Raw genomic sequence first — 16,325 nt, forward strand, 5'->3', positions numbered from 1 at the left:
TTAGGGATCTGTGGACCTGCACTCCAAGGTCCCTTTGTTCCTCTGCACTTTTCAGTGTCATACCATTTAATGTGTATTCCCGTTAGACCTCCCCAAATGCATTACCTCACATTTCTCCGGATTGAATTCCATTTGCCACTGTTCTGGCCACGTGACTTGTACATTGATATCTTCCTGCAGTCCGCTGCTTTCTTCTTCCACACAGCCATTTGCAAACTTCTTAATCATACCCCAACATTCAAGTCCAAGTCATTGATATATACCACAAAAAGCAAGGGACCTGCACTAAGCCCTGCGGAACCCCATTGGATACAGGCTTCCAATCACAAAAACACCCTTTGCTTCCTGCCTCAGCCAATTTTGGATCCAACTTGCCACTTTGCCCTGGATCCCATGTTTTTGTGACCAGTCTGCCATGTGAGGTAATGCATTTAGCTTTGCTAAAATCCATATACACATCATATGCACTGCCTCATCGACCCTCCTGGTTACCTTCTCGAAAAATTCAATCATGTTTGTCAGACACGACCTTCCCTTAACAAATTGATTAATCCATGTCTTTCCAAATAAAGATTTATCCTGTCCCTCAGAATTTTTTACAATAATTTTCCCACCTCTGAGGTTAGACTGACTGGCCTGTAATTACTTGGACTATCCCTTTTCTCCCTTTTTAAACAATGGTACAACATTAGCAGTCCTCCAGTCCTCTGGCACCAGATCTGTAGCCAGAGAGGATTGGAAAATGATGGTCAGAGCCTCTGTTATTTCCTCTTGGATAGTTATTTTCACAACCATCAGTTTCAAAACTATTGCCATTTCCTCAGTGGAGCTCTACAATTCCTCAGAAAGGACTGAATGTGCTTTGCAACATCAGCTGAAAAGGATTCCCATTGAAATATATCCATTAATCATCAGTGTGCTCAGGTTGGGAGCACTGTTTATCTTTCAGTTGAAGTGCAACAGAAAAAGCTTTGGTGAAGACTTGGGACCAACTACTGTGATCAGCTGAAGATCATGATAAATTATAACCCGATTATCTAATGTGGCTGGTGCATCACCGTACTCTTGTCAGTGACCGGAGGTAAATTCTTATATTTTTGAATTCACCAACATTCAACTTAAGACCAGGCAGGCTTCTCCCCGTTGTCCTGGCCAGCATTTATCCCTCAACCAACATCACTAAAACAGATTATCCGGTAATTTATCTTATTGCTGTTTGTGGGAGCTTACTGTGCACAAATTGGCTGCAGCGTTTCCTACATTACGACAGTCACTACACTTCAGAAGTACTTTATTGGCTGCACGAAAGGAGCTAAATAAATGCAAGCCTTTCTTTTTTTAAAGTCAAAGGAAAATGGGCTTGACTGATGTAATCGCCAAGAATGAAGAGTATTACCTGATCACAGTTGGATAAAGCTCTGCAGTGAAAACATACACAATGTTAAAGGCAGCGCTGACAGCCAACTTTCCACACAGCGCTAATGAAGTGACGTTCACCAAGAACCCCATGTTAAAGTCTGCTAGAAGAAAAAGAAACAATTTAAATTTAGATATGGGGCAATGGAGTTAGGTTGCAGATCAACTGAATGGCGGAACAGGTTCGAGGGGCTCAGAGGCCTGTTCCTGTGCTCCTATATGATAATGGTAAATGAAACAATTATATTAATCTTTCAAGAGAGTACAGCAATACATAATACCTCAATGACCAGATACAGAATGCCAAACCCATTGTTAACTGTCTTAAGGGAATTTGATCAATTTTGAACGTGTTATATTTTATTATAGTGATCATTAGACTACAGAGTATTAAAATTATGGTATGTCCTCTTACCTGGGAGCCGAGGTAAGAACATGGTACTTATGCAGGCAACCCCTGCAAACAACAGGAATGCTGCCATTGTCTTACGTCTTCCTGACCTGGAGGGATCATCGGAGGGGGGAGAGAGAGAGAAAGAGGAAGAGAGTAGAATAATACCTGTATTATAAGAATATAATCCACCAAATCACAATACATGGAGTGGCTCCTGAAATGGAAAGATATGCACAAGTTTACCCAGTACTAAATATCATCACTCAAACTGAAAGTGCTGCTGTGTAAGTCATACCAGACTTCAATCATTCAATCCTTTAAAATTGCTGTATAATACAATACAGCAGAAAACCAACATCTGTCTGATTCTTAGATCAAGCATCTTAACATTTAATTGACATGATTAAAATCATCGACTGGCTCAGTGGGTAGCACTCTCATCTCTGAAGGTTGTGGGTTCAAGTCCCACTCCAGAGACTTGAGAACAAAAATCTAGCCAGACACTCCAGTGCAGTGCTGAGGGAGTGATGTACTGTCAAAGGTGCCGTCTTTCGAATGGATGTTAAATCGAGGCCCATCTGCCCTCTCGGGTAGATGTAAAAGATGCCACGGCACTATTTCGAACAAGAGCAGGGGAATTATCTCAATCTCTCAAACAACATCACAAACAGATTAACTGGTCTTTATCTCAGTAGTCTTTGTGGGAGCTTGCTGGGCACAAATTGGCAGCTGCATTTCCTACATTACAACCTACATTACACTTCAAAAAGTACTTTATTGGCTATAAATTGTTTTGCGATGAAAGGCACTGTATAAATGCAAGTCTTTCTTTCTCATATGCTCCAGACTAAGTTATTCCGTAAAAACGGGGAGGGGGAAAGAACGTCTAGGGGAGAATTTCCTGGTCAAAATATTCTCCCTTCTCAGGGAAGAAAAAATATGGTCTCATCATAAATTTCTTATACTTGCTTTTTTTTTAAAAAACTGAATTTTCTTGCCTACATTTTCCTGTTCACCCATCACCCTGTGGTTCCCATTCCAACGCCTCCAATTTTGAATTCTCATCCCCATATTTAAATTCCTCCATGGCCTCGCCATCTCTGTAACCTCCTCCAGCCCTACAACCCTCCTTCCCCGGCCCCCCCGAACCTTCCATTCCTCCTATGCATCGCCTACTCCCCACTTTCACCCCGCATTGACAACCATGCCTTCAGCCTCCTATGCTGCACTCTCTGGAATCCTCTCCCTCCCCCTCCTCCTTCAAACACACCTCTTTGATCAGGTTTATGGTCACCACTCCTAATATCTCAACTTTTGGCTCGGCGTCCATTTATCTTTGATTACGCCGCTGTGAAGCACCTTGGGGCGAGTTTCTTAAAGGAATACAAGCTGTTGTTTTTGTATATGGAGCGCTTTTTGAGTCAGGTCTCCTTTCCTGCTCGGCTGTTCCAGTGACATTAAAAGGAGTAACCCAGAGCAACCCCACTGTTAAAAGGCAGAGGCCATGATTGTAAAACCCATCTTAGCGCAGCTCAGGTATCGCCTTCCTCAGCCCCCACATCCACTGGAAACCAAGCGACAGACTGTAGCATTCAACGATTCAGCCGTCACTGATTGGGACAGTCCCAAACTGGTATTGCCAGAGCAACTAACAGCACAGAGAGAGTCTCCTGCTCAATGCAGAACCAATATTTTGGCAGAAAACAGAAGGTAAAAATTCGCCGACCTTGCGCCCGTTTTTTGGCAATATTTTGCAGTTTTTGGCAGAAAACAGCGAACTGGGAAATTCGGAGAAGGCTTGCACTGGCGGTTTTTAAGTACTGCTGGGAAGAGGTCTTGAATTAGCGCTTTCGCCAAAAATTTGGCTCACAGCACACCCATAGTTAGGACGAAAAAAAACACCCAGGAGAAACCTGCGTTGCAACTCTTGGGACAGCGGTAGGTATGTTGAAGACCTGCAAAAAAGGGAAGTTAAAGTTTTATTTTTTAATTCTTTAAAAGGGATTCGATAGTTAAGTGTCTTGTGAATGTTTTGTGATTTTTTTGGGGGGTGTTTTCCGCCCTCCCAAGGCCTCTCTCGCAGCGGTATCAGCCTCGGAGAAAAGTTCCAGAAAATTCGCGCTGCAACGCCGATTTTTACCGCTGTGCGAACTGAAGCCCAAATTTTAGGCCTCGTAGCAGTAGTGGAGTCATAGCGGTATTTTTGGCGAAAAAATACTGCTATCACCAAAAATTGAATTTCTAGCCCAGAAACTGCCGGATCGTCCACTGTCCTGCTTAACTGCAAAGTAACTGCTCAAGAGTTCTACCGTGTGAGAAAGAAGATTATTGCCGCCATAGGACTTCAAAACTTAACAGTTTCCTGGCAAGTAGCTAAACCGCTGAATATTTTTAAAGTGCATATTCAATGTTAAATAGAACTCTCTGCATTGTACTTTACTGATAGAAGGATAACCTGGAATATCGACATACAGTCCCACACTGGACCTGGACTTCAGGACCAGACCAGAGCCTCGAAGTTGCTATTGCTACTGATGGGAGTCAAGAACAACCCAACAGACTACACCAACAACACCAACAACTTGCATTTAGACAGCACCTTTTCACATCCCAAAATGCTTCGCAGAAGCAGAATCAGACAAAAACTGACACCGACATTAGGAGGGGTGACTAAATATTTGGACAAAAATGTATGTTTGATAGAAAGAAAGAACTTGTATTTATAATATTTATAAAGACGACTGTTTGGATATTGTGAGCGACCCCTTAATACAAATACAATTCAAATATGGCAGCAGCAGTTAACCTCTGCTCCCCCAATGGCTTAGTGGGAAGAACTGAATGTAGAACTGAGCTGTACAGGAAGTCCCAGGTTCGATTCCTGGTCACTGCTGAGTTCCACGAGGGCTTCAAATTCCTGAAAAGTGCAACTGTGCAGACATTGACGGACACTTGGAAATGTGTTCATTTCATGTGATAAGGTCAGACTGGTGCAGGGCAAGATAACAGAAGTCTACTGGCACCCCACCATGACTCAACAGGTTTAGGAGTGGAGTGAAGCAAATAACACCTTTATATATGGAAAAAAAGAAAAAAAAAGACTTGTATTTTTACAGCTCCTTTCACAAGCACGTCACAACCAATGAAGTATTTTTTGAAGTCAAGTGACCGTTGTAATGTGGGAAACGCTGTAGCCAATTTACACAAAGCAAGCTTCCACAAACAACAATGACTTGATAATCTGTTTTTGGTGAGGTTTGTTGAGGATAATCTGTTTTTGGTGAGGTTTGTTGAGGTATAAATAATGGCCAGGACATCAAGGAGAACTCTGCAGCTCATCTTCAAAATAGTGACCTAGATCTTTTACATTCTCGAGGGCAGACAGAGGGCTCCAAGTTTAATGTCTCATCCAAAAGACAGCACTCCCTCAGTACTCTTTTTTTTTTCCTCAATCCTAAAATCAAATTGATAAAAGAAATATACTGCTGGTCCTGCCAGTGACTGAAGCCGCTGAAGGTTGCAGAAATCAAAAATACTAATGGCGTATACTGCGAGATGCCCTGCTGGCCAATGACGTGGCTTTCACTGTGAAACCTGCCCTGGAGAATTCCTGTATCTTAAATGGCCCACAATGACCTTTTCAGATGGCAGGTGCTCAGATCGAGTGCTTTTTAAAATAAAAAAAACAGGAGTCAATTTGAGCACTTTGAGAACACACTCAGATAACCAAGCGTGAGCTGGCAGGGTTTTGTGCAAATTCTAAGGAATTGCAAAATAGGCATGGATCTCGGATGATCCCATCACCATCACATGGCTGATTCAGGAGAGGATGGGCAGGGATATTTTCCTCTCACCAATATCTCTAAACAGTGCCCTCTCAAGTTGCTATTGTGAACTGCACTGACTTTAAAATAAAAACCAAGTCTTTACGTTTCTTGTATGTCAAAAGCCAGCCCAGTGAATAAACACACGGAATTCAAGTCCACCGGTTCTTGCTTTTCCCCCCTCAGCAGGCCGTAAACAGCAGATATTTACCAAGGCTGTGTGAGATGTGTTCCATTGTTGAATGTTTACAAATTCATTGCCTCCAACATGTATCAAACACCACAATTCAACAACGAGGCGGTCGGTGTAATTCTTACCAGGATTTGTCAATGAAATAGAGGCACAGGGGAAATGCAGGCACTTCCACAAGGCCATACAAAGCGATGTTCAGGTAGCGATTGCCTTTCAATTCGCCGGCATTCAACGTCAGGCCGTAATACACAAGGCTGCAAACATACCTATTCAAAGAAAGAACATTCCTTTCTCACCAACGTCCCATTTCTAGCGCGGGCTTCATTGCTTTGGGGGGGCGGGATGGGGCAGGAAGGAGAATGAAGATGGGGGGGGCGGCCGGGGGGCGGAAGGGGGCGGCCGGGGGGCGGAGGGGGGCGGCGGGGGGGCGGAGGGGGGCGGCGGGGGGGCAGCGGGGGGCGGCGGGGGGGCAGAGGGGGGCGGCGGGGGGGCAGAGGGGGGCGGCGGGGGGGCAGAGGGGGGGCGGCGGGGGGGCAGAGGGGGGCGGCGGGGGGGCAGAGGGGGGGCGGAGGGGGGCGGCGGGGGGGCAGAGGGGGGCGGCGGGGGGGCAGAGGGGGGCGGCGGGGGGGCAGAGGGGGGCGGCGGGGGGGCAGAGGGGGGCGGCGGGGGGGCAGAGGGGGGCGGCGGGGGGGCAGAGGGGGGCGGCGGGGGGGCAGAGGGGGGCGGCGGGGGGGCAGAGGGGGGCGGCGGGGGGGCAGAGGGGGGCGGCGGGGGGCAGAGGGGGGCGGCGGGGGGCAGAGGGGGGCGGCGGGGGGGCAGAGGGGGGGCGGCGGGGGGGCAGAGGGGGGCGGCGGGGGGGCAGAGGGGGGCGGCGGGGGGGCAGAGGGGGGCGGCGGGGGGGCAGAGGGGGGCGGCGGGGGGGCAGAGGGGGGCGGCGGGGGGGCAGAGGGGGGCGGCGGGGGGGCAGAGGGGGGCGGCGGGGGGGCAGAGGGGGGCGGCGGGGGGCAGAGGGGGGCGGCGGGGGGCAGAGGGGGGCGGCGGGGGGGCAGAGGGGGGCGGCGGGGGGGCAGAGGGGGGCGGCGGGGGGGCAGAGGGGGGCGGCGGGGGGGCAGAGGGGGGCGGCGGGGGGGCAGAGGGGGGCGGCGGGGGGGCAGAGGGGGGCGGCGGGGGGGCAGAGGGGGGCGGCGGGGGGGCAGAGGGGGGCGGCGGGGGGGCAGAGGGGGGCGGCGGGGGGGCAGAGGGGGGCGGCGGGGGGGCAGAGGGGGGCGGCGGGGGGGCAGAGGGGGGCGGCGGGGGGGCAGAGGGGGGCGGCGGGGGGGCAGAGGGGGGCGGCGGGGGGGCAGAGGGGGGCGGCGGGGGGGCAGAGGGGGGCGGCGGGGGGGCAGAGGGGGGCGGCGGGGGGGCAGAGGGGGGCGGCGGGGGGGCAGAGGGGGGCGGCGGGGGGGCAGAGGGGGGCGGCGGGGGGGCAGAGGGGGGCGGCGGGGGGGCAGAGGGGGGCGGCGGGGGGGCAGAGGGGGGCGGCGGGGGGGCAGAGGGGGGCGGCGGGGGGGCAGAGGGGGGCGGCGGGGGGGCAGAGGGGGGCGGCGGGGGGGCAGAGGGGGGCGGCGGGGGGGCAGAGGGGGGCGGCGGGGGGGCAGAGGGGGGCGGCGGGGGGGCAGAGGGGGGCGGCGGGGGGGCAGAGGGGGGCGGCGGGGGGGCAGAGGGGGGCGGCGGGGGGGCAGAGGGGGGCGGCGGGGGGGCAGAGGGGGGCGGCGGGGGGGCAGAGGGGGGCGGCGGGGGGGCAGAGGGGGGCGGCGGGGGGGCAGAGGGGGGCGGCGGGGGGGCAGAGGGGGGCGGCGGGGGGGCAGAGGGGGGCGGCGGGGGGGCAGAGGGGGGCGGCGGGGGGGCAGAGGGGGGCGGCGGGGGGGCAGAGGGGGGCGGCGGGGGGGCAGAGGGGGGCGGCGGGGGGGCAGAGGGGGGCGGCGGGGGGGCAGAGGGGGGCGGCGGGGGGGCAGAGGGGGGCGGCGGGGGGGCAGAGGGGGGCGGCGGGGGGGCAGAGGGGGGCGGCGGGGGGGCAGAGGGGGGCGGCGGGGGGGCAGAGGGGGGCGGCGGGGGGGCAGAGGGGGGCGGCGGGGGGGCAGAGGGGGGCGGCGGGGGGGCAGAGGGGGGCGGCGGGGGGGCAGAGGGGGGCGGCGGGGGGCAGAGGGGGGCGGCGGGGGGCAGAGGGGGGCGGCGGGGGGGCAGAGGGGGGCGGCGGGGGGGCAGAGGGGGGCGGCGGGGGGGCAGAGGGGGGCGGCGGGGGGGCAGAGGGGGGCGGCGGGGGGGCAGAGGGGGGCGGCGGGGGGGCAGAGGGGGGCGGCGGGGGGGCAGAGGGGGGCGGCGGGGGGGCAGAGGGGGGCGGCGGGGGGGCAGAGGGGGGCGGCGGGGGGGCAGAGGGGGGCGGCGGGGGGGCAGAGGGGGGGCAGAGGGGGGCGGCGGGGGGTCAGAGGGGGGTGGCGGGGGGGCAGAGGGGGGTGGCGGGGGGGCAGAGGGGGGTGGCGGGGGGGCAGAGGGGGGTGGCGGGGGGGCAGAGGGGGGTGGCGGGGGGGCAGAGGGGGGTGGCGGGGGGGCAGAGGGGGGTGGCGGGGGGGCAGAGGGGGGTGGCGGGGGAGCAGAGGGGGGTGGCGGGGGGGGCAGAGGGGGTGGCGGCAAGTGGGAGTGGCGAAGCATAGATAGTTAATGCTGAGGTGAGTGAAGTTTTAAGAATTTAAGGATTAAATGGATGATTCAGAAGAATAGGTGATCGGACTGTAAGATGGTGAATGGGTAGTGATCAAGGTGTCGGAGCATGATGGTGTAACAAGAGTGGGAGGAAGCACATGATCAGGAGAAAGGATAGCAAGTGAGCAACTGGGGGTATTTGCTTGCAAGTCCACCGCAAACACAGCCTGCAGTCGCTCCTTTCCCTGTCGCACCGCCCCTACCCAAAAGGAAAGTAGCCCAAGACAGAGAAGCAGCAGAGAGATTGAGAAACATGAAATCAGAGACAGTTAGCAGAGTGCAATTCCTCAGATATCAGAAAGGAGTAACCACAGCAAAATTTCTGCCACTGCTTGCAATGCTCCGTTTTGTGTCATCCCAGTACAAGGGAGCATGGCCTTAATTTACACTGGACATTTCAAACAGGACACCGGATGAATTAATGAACTTGGGACTATTAGCAATTTGCGAGGCGAGACCTCATTTACATTCAATAAAAGATTACTTCGATTTAATGTGATCTTAATTTTCTTCTGCAAAGTTATAAATATAAGTGGAATTGCAAACTGATAAATGATCCTCAAGAACAGTCGATCAAGGTACCTTCGCCTTTTGAAGGGTTTATGACATGCTTCAGAATTGGAAAATCTTTGCACCCTCCTTTTTATGATCACTTACCACACATACATCAAGATGGCAGTCCTCCAGCGTAATGTAGGATGCCTCACCAGGTCCATAACTCCATGAGCTGGTCGACCAATTTTTGTTGTTCCAGCGCAGGGGTTTAGTTGTACAAAGGTCTTCTCGTTCCCATTCCTTTGTGCAATATATTGCAGCACCTCCTCTGCTTCCTCAGTCCTCCCCTGAGAATATAACCACCTTGGCGATTCTGGAACTGTACTGCATCAGAAAATCGGCACCGTGAAACTCGACTCATATCACTGAATTATACGTCACTTAATGGAGCTTTCGTCAGTTTCAACCTGCCCTATTGAATGTGTGCTCCACCTTTCGCCTTTTTGTCATCTCAACAGCACTTCATTAGTGATAATAATCGGTTTGCTATAGAAGCACATGCATTATACGATGGCAATGTTAATCGGAAGCTGTATTTTTTTTTCAGAGCTACTAGGAATCCTGAAGATAAAAATGGAAAATCATATTGGGATTTGTCAGTCAAAAACAAGTACACTTTAACTGTAAGTGCAAAGCAGTTAACGTCCAAAATGTGTCACGCTGAGAAACCCAATTACTGCCCTTCCTACCCACATCATACCCTAGTTGGAGTAGAGACACAAGTGCTGCTGGTGATTGTGTTTATTAAAACTAACTAATCTGATGATTGCCTTCACTGTTTGACACATTAACAACAACAACTTGCATTTATATTGCACCTTTAGCAGTAAAATGTCCCAAGGTGCTTCTCAGGAACATTATCAAACATCATTTGACACCATGCCATAAATGGAGATCTTCAGACAGGTGACTGAGAGAGGTAGGTTTCAAGGAGCGTCTTGAAGGGAGAGGTAGAGATGTGGAGAGGTTTAAGAAGGGAATTCCTGAGCTTACGGCCCAGGCAGCTGAAGGCACGGCTGCCAATGGTGGAGTGATGAAAATCAGAGATGCTCAAGAAATCAGAATTAAAGAATTGGAGGAAGCATTGAATCTTTGCAATAGATGACTTTGCATAGTTAATGTACTCAAAATGTAAGCAGATTCCTTAATTTGTGTGGCAATGGTGTCACCTTCTGCAGTAGTCATTTCTCTCACGGCTGTTTGCAAGACCTTGCTACACACAAATTGGCTGTTGTGTTTGACTGTGTAACAGCCGCCACTGCATTTCAAAAGTAATTAATTGTTCAAAGCGCCTGGGGGAGTCCCAAGAATACCATAAGGTGCTATATAGATGCAAATTCAATCTTTTAATACAGACTTATGAAGAATTTCCACTGGGTTTGCAAATACAGACTACCTTAGAAGATTAAGGGGTGATCTAATTGAGGAGTTTAGGATGATTAAAGGAGTTGATAGGGTAGATAGAGAGAAATGATTTTCTCTGGTTGGGGCGGGGGGGGGAGAAATCCAGAACAAGGGAGCACAACCTTAACATTGGAGCTAAGCTGTTCGGGGTGATGGCAGGAAGCACTTCTTCACACAAAGGGCAGTGGGAATCTGGAACTCTTCCCCAAAAACCTGTTGAGGCTGGGGGTCAATTGAAAATTTCAAAACAGAGATTGAGATTTTTGTTATGCAAGGGTATTAAGGGTTATGGAACTAAGGTGGGTAAATGGAGTAAAGATACAGATCAGCCATGATCTAACTGAATGGTGGAACAGGCTCAAGGAACTGTGTCAGAAATATGTCGCAACTCTAGAACACACAAAACATTATCGCTATTTCTAATACAAGGTCTGAACGGGATCCTGGGAACAATAGATCTGTTAAGTTGACATCTATAGTACAGAACATGCTAAAATTCATTATAAAATTAAGTGATTCAAACCCAAAGCAATAAGAATATAGCCAATGTGGCTTGATAACTTGCTAAGTTAAATTTATTTGCATTGAGGGTGTATAAAAATTGTGGACAATTAGATATCTTGACACAAACTATGTTCTCTGGAAGTTTTTTTTAGCTGAAGTAAAAATTTATGACAAAAGAGGAAATAGTGAATTGGATCATAATTAAGTAAATGGGAAACAAAGTGACGGAAGCATGTTGTAACCAGCAGAGTACCTGAGGGGAAAATCCTGGGACCTCTTACTCACATTTACAAATGATAAAGATGAAGGTATGAAAATTAGGGAGTTAAGGTTGCAGATACAGGTTGGACCTCTCTGGTCCGGCACCCTTGGGACCTGACCAGTGTTTTTCAAACCATGGGAGATCATGCCGAGCCTCGGTATAACCTGTAGACAGCACCTGGGCTCCTGAACGCCTCCACCACGCTCAGGCTGCAAAGCTCGGGCCTCGCTCTCTCTCTGTGGAAATCTCTCAGCCACATTTGTTAATTAACACGGTGGTTTGGTGCTCAACTATAGTTTATAAACCCTCCTCTCCTTCAGGAAGCGTGGGAAACTGATGCCGATACCTAAGCCGAACCACGGATGTTTCCGGACCTGAGAATACCAGACCAGAGAGGTCCAAACTGTACCATCAAGTTATGTAAAAAGGCTGGATGCTTTGAGGGAAGTGACAACATTCAGAGAGATCATCTGATGTCAAGCATCTGGCAGATCAATTGCAGGCGGAATTTAATTGAGAAATGTGTAGGAATAATAGGACTAAAATTGGTTACCAAATGAAGTATATTTTTGGTTTAACAACGGTTCCTTTTCTCCGTCATAATATCACTCATCTTGTTCTCAACCACTTCAGGATTCACCTCTACTCTCGCAAAGACCCAATGAAGAATATAAAGTTCTGGTTAGACCCCATCTGGAGCATTGTGTTCAGTTCTGGGCACCGCCCCTCAGGAAGAATGTATTGGCCTTGAAGAGTTGCAGCTCAGATTCACCAGAATGATAGTGGGTTTAAATGATACCGGTAATGTCAGCTGTGGCTCAGTGGGTAGCACTCTCGCCTCTGAGTCAGAAGGCTGTGGGTACAAGTCCCACTCCAGGAACTTGAGCACAAAATAAAATCTAGGCTGACACTCCAGTGCAGTGCTGAGGGAGTGCTGCACTGTCAGAGGTGCCGTCTTTCGGATGAGACGTTAAACCGAGGCCCCGTCTGACCTCTCAGGTGAACATAAAAGATCCCATGTCATTATTTCGAAGAAGAGCAGGGGAGTTATCCCCGGTGTCCTGGTCAATATTTATCCCTCAATCAATATAACAAAAACAGATTATCTGGTCATTATCACATTGCTGTGTGTGGGAGTTTGCTGTGCGCAAAAGTACTTAATTCTTTCTTTAAGCTATAAGGACTGTTGCAATTTAAAAAAAGACTTGCATTTACACAGCGTCTTTCATGACCTCAGGACGTCCCAAAGTGCTTTACAGCCAATGAAGTACTTTTGAAGTGCAGTCACTGTTGTAATGTAGGAAACGCAGCAGCCAATTTGCGCACAGCAAGCTCCCACCAACAGCAATGTGATAATGACCAGATAATCTGTTTTAGAGATCTGACTTTATTACTTGTGCTTGCTCAGATGCCCAATGTTTTAGGCAAACCCCTCAAATGACACTATTTGTAGGCAAACCCCTCAAACCCAGTGTTCTGGAGATTTGACTTGGAAAGCATGATACCAATTACTTGATGCGATTACTTGATAGTGAAACCAAAACAATCCAAATGAGTGTGACATGCACAATTTCCAGTACAGATGAGAAGTATCACTACACAAAGCCTTTGGACGGAATTACGTTTAATTATGCTTTGTCATCAATAGTCAGATTTATTCCAATTGTGCTTGCATCCAATTCACTCATGATCATTCATCAATATACGCAATGCTAGCTAAATTTTTCGGTAAAGTCCTTTTAAGCATTTAAATAAAAACTTACATGAAGAGGAGGAAAAACAGCACTCCAGGACAATTGGCGACGGCAGCAAGAGTACGCCAGTCCCTGATGTAATAGCCAATAACAGAGAAAGCAGCAATTCCAACTGCAAACACTAAATTGGTGAGCGACCCTGAATTATAAAATATATTCCAGTTATTTAAAATGCAATGCAATTCCTTTCCATTACGAACTGCATACTTTAGATGAGTGAAGCATCAATCTACCAAAGCTTCTGCATAATCCTCCCCAATTATTATAAAATAAGGGAGATCTAGAATGATCCATCTGGATCTGCAACTGCCAGTACCTTTGATCATTAAGGCCCATGAATAACTCATGTTTAAAAAAAAATCTGCCAAACTGTTACAAAGTCAAACATGTTCAATCTTCATCAAATAAGAAATACAACATGGAATGTGTTGAGCAAAACAAATCAGCCTTCTTCATCTACAAGTCAACCCAACTGTGAAGTGTTCGCCACATGTTGAGAGAAAAATTACCCATTACAGGATTTGTAAAAATATATTTTTTCAGAATGTCCAATTGCAGCACTGCAGGACCTGATCAGTGTGCACACCTTCAAAGGACAAATGCTGACATTTGGAGGAGACAGAAATGATCCACAACTTTCCCACTTCTGCAGCTTAAAGTAAGAAGCTAAACTACGGGATACAGACTATGCGGAAATGGTCAAATGCTCATGATCATTGAGAGACGATCTACAAATGATATATAGATTGACTGCCCTGGGTCTTTTCTCTCTTGAAAAGAAAAGACTCAGACGGGATAGGTTAGAGATGTTGATAATGATGAAGGGTTTGGACAAATTGAATCCAAGTTACCTTTTCTGCCGTGTACAGAGCTTAAGCACAAAGGGTCATATTAAGGGCAACAAAAGAAAATAGGAAATGTAGGAAGAACTTATCTTTTTAAACTAGAAGAGTGATCAGTATGTGGAACAGATTTATGGCACAGGGTGAACACGAAACCTTAGTGGGTTTTAAGAAGGAACGACACAGGTTCTTATCAACAAATGGGACTTCGGGTTATTAGAAATGTTAGAAAAAGGAATACTGTGGATCGGTGGCCTAGATCAACCAACGGTGTTCTCCTGCCTGAAAACTGTCTTGCTGGGTAGGTTTGAGATACTGTTCAAGATGCAAGTGAGAACATGTTCATAGCACAACGTTAGACATTGGTCAGGGAAACTCAAGTGACGATGAGAGAGCAATACATTTCAGAAATGCTCTGCATTACTGCCCTCTCTTACTCCCAAACATTTCAAAACAGAATAGCAAGCAGTTGGGCAAATTCATGTGGACCTGATTGACATGAGCTGCTATAAGCAAATTTACTTTATTGGGATAATCAGAGTTAATGTTAAAAATAGCAAGCTGCGTTATATTACACTTGATCCTAAAGCTCCTCATCTATCAGCAGACCCAATCGTCAAAGAGCGGCAGTGCACCCACCTGTCAAAGCCCAATAGGATTTTCCCACAAACTCCTGTGTTAGTACAAAGGCCACCAGGGACATCCCACCATTCACAAGCCCAACAAGAAGTCGCGTCATGGCAAAGATTTCATAGTTCGGAGCGATCGCTGTAAGAAACCCGAACACCACATCGAAAAACAAGCCTGGAAGAAATATAAAGGAATAACGTTTGAAACATTTCTTCAAAGAGACCAGACCATTCAAGAGTTAAGAGGCGGCCCATTATCAATTTCCACTCCATCTGTAGATGGTTGAATTTTCTGTGCTCAGTACACCTTTTATGTTGAAATACGGTGATTGATGGCTGGTGTCATCACCAATAAGACAACAACCAATAAACCGCAAATTAAACCAAATTTAAATGAAATTTAACAAATCAAATCAAAATGTTATTTCTGGAGGTGATGACGCACTCCAGCTCCTCCGGTACCCAGCGGCCGTGAAAGTCCTCAAGTCCCAGCAGCGTGTGCTCAGTACATCATTTCTCAATGTGTACCCATGGAGTGTGCCACGGCTTAACCAAAACTGGGACATCAGGAGTAGTCCAATGGGGTGAAGGGCAGACGGAGGAGGTGTGTGGCAGCAACTGTCACCCACTCCCGACTTCCTGTGGAGGGCGCACTGGTTAAGGATAACTCAATGTTTCCCTTAATATTACTCCAAACATTTATTCCACTAATTTTTCCAATTGAAAAAGCTGTCAATCAGCTTCAGTTCCAGCAGGTCAGGACTCCAACCATTCATCTAAGGAAGTGTCTTAACTTTTTTTAAATTGATAGTGACTAAGATATAATTTAAGTAACATAATTATATATGACACCTCTTAAATAAAAGGTATCATTTGCACCCTTACTTTTGATTGAAACTTTCTCTCAATTTCTCTTGACAGCAGAAAGGTAACTTTCAGAAAGAGACCACCCATGTGTATGCTGTAAAAGGTACAACATGCCTGGAGCGGGGACGGTGAGGTAATTAAGGCATAATACATCAAAAGGCCATCAACATGTTTCTGACCTAATCCAATCAAACCATTTCTTTCCAACTAAAACGGAGTTATTTTTATTTACAAGCAGGATAATGGCTAAATTAGCTGCTGTGTTTGCCTATATAACAGTGGCTACACTTCAAAAGTAATGAATTGGTTCTTTGGGGTGCCGCGAGGATGTGAAATGCGCTATATAAATGCAAGTTCTTTCTTTCTATCTAGAATTGCACAGGATAAAGACACAGCAAATTACTGGTGGCGCAAGTATTTGGAAAATAATAAAGCTAAGAACCTTTCAGAGACCCTTAATGGCACAAGGTGATACACTGGTGCATGTGATTCCTACATGGGGACAAAGTGTCAATTCCAGAAATTGAACTGAAGATGCTAAGAAAAGTCTGCAGTACATATTCCAAACTATAAGGCCTCCAACTGACTGCCAGTCAATCAAGCTCAAAGGCATAAAGTGGACAGACGTTTGCATTCCATGCTAATGAGAGACGGCTGTTTACTCACCACCCAGTGAGTGGTGAACCTGTGGAATTCTCTACCATAGAAAGTTGTTGAGGCCAATTCACTAAATATATTCAAAAAGGAGTTAGATGAAGTCCTTACTACTAGGGGGATCAAGGGGTATGGCGAGAAAGCAGGAATGGGGTACTGAAGTTGCATGTTCAGCCATGAAGTCACTGAATGGTGGTGCAGGCTAGAAGGGCTGAATGGCCTACTCCTGCACCTATTTTCTATGTTTCTATGTCTACTCAGGACTTCTTAATGCTTTAAACAATGTAC

At 48.7% G+C, this 16,325-nt stretch overlaps 1 protein-coding gene across 4 annotated transcripts in view; it reads right to left on the reverse strand.

Moving 5' to 3' along the window:
- The window catches only part of LOC139250664 (solute carrier family 22 member 15-like), a 59,621-nt gene that overhangs the window by 18,169 nt on the left and 25,127 nt on the right, over window positions 1-16,325 (reverse strand). For 2 of the 4 annotated variants that reach the window (XM_070873037.1, XM_070873039.1), the window contains exons 4-9: window positions 14,527-14,691; window positions 13,055-13,184; window positions 9,224-9,445; window positions 5,953-6,093; window positions 1,832-1,917; window positions 1,397-1,520 (exon numbers count right to left, since the gene is read on the reverse strand). In XM_070873037.1, coding sequence (XP_070729138.1) covers window positions 1,397-1,520; window positions 1,832-1,917; window positions 5,953-6,093; window positions 9,224-9,445; window positions 13,055-13,184; window positions 14,527-14,691 — 868 coding nt within the window. The remainder of the gene's footprint in view (window positions 1-1,396; window positions 1,521-1,831; window positions 1,918-5,952; window positions 6,094-9,223; window positions 9,446-13,054; window positions 13,185-14,526; window positions 14,692-16,325) is intronic. The other 2 variants (XM_070873038.1, XM_070873040.1) reach the window with 2 other exon arrangements.

This window comes from Pristiophorus japonicus, unplaced genomic scaffold (assembly GCF_044704955.1).
Source record: "Pristiophorus japonicus isolate sPriJap1 unplaced genomic scaffold, sPriJap1.hap1 HAP1_SCAFFOLD_407, whole genome shotgun sequence".
Classification (NCBI taxonomy): Eukaryota; Metazoa; Chordata; class Chondrichthyes; family Pristiophoridae; genus Pristiophorus; species Pristiophorus japonicus.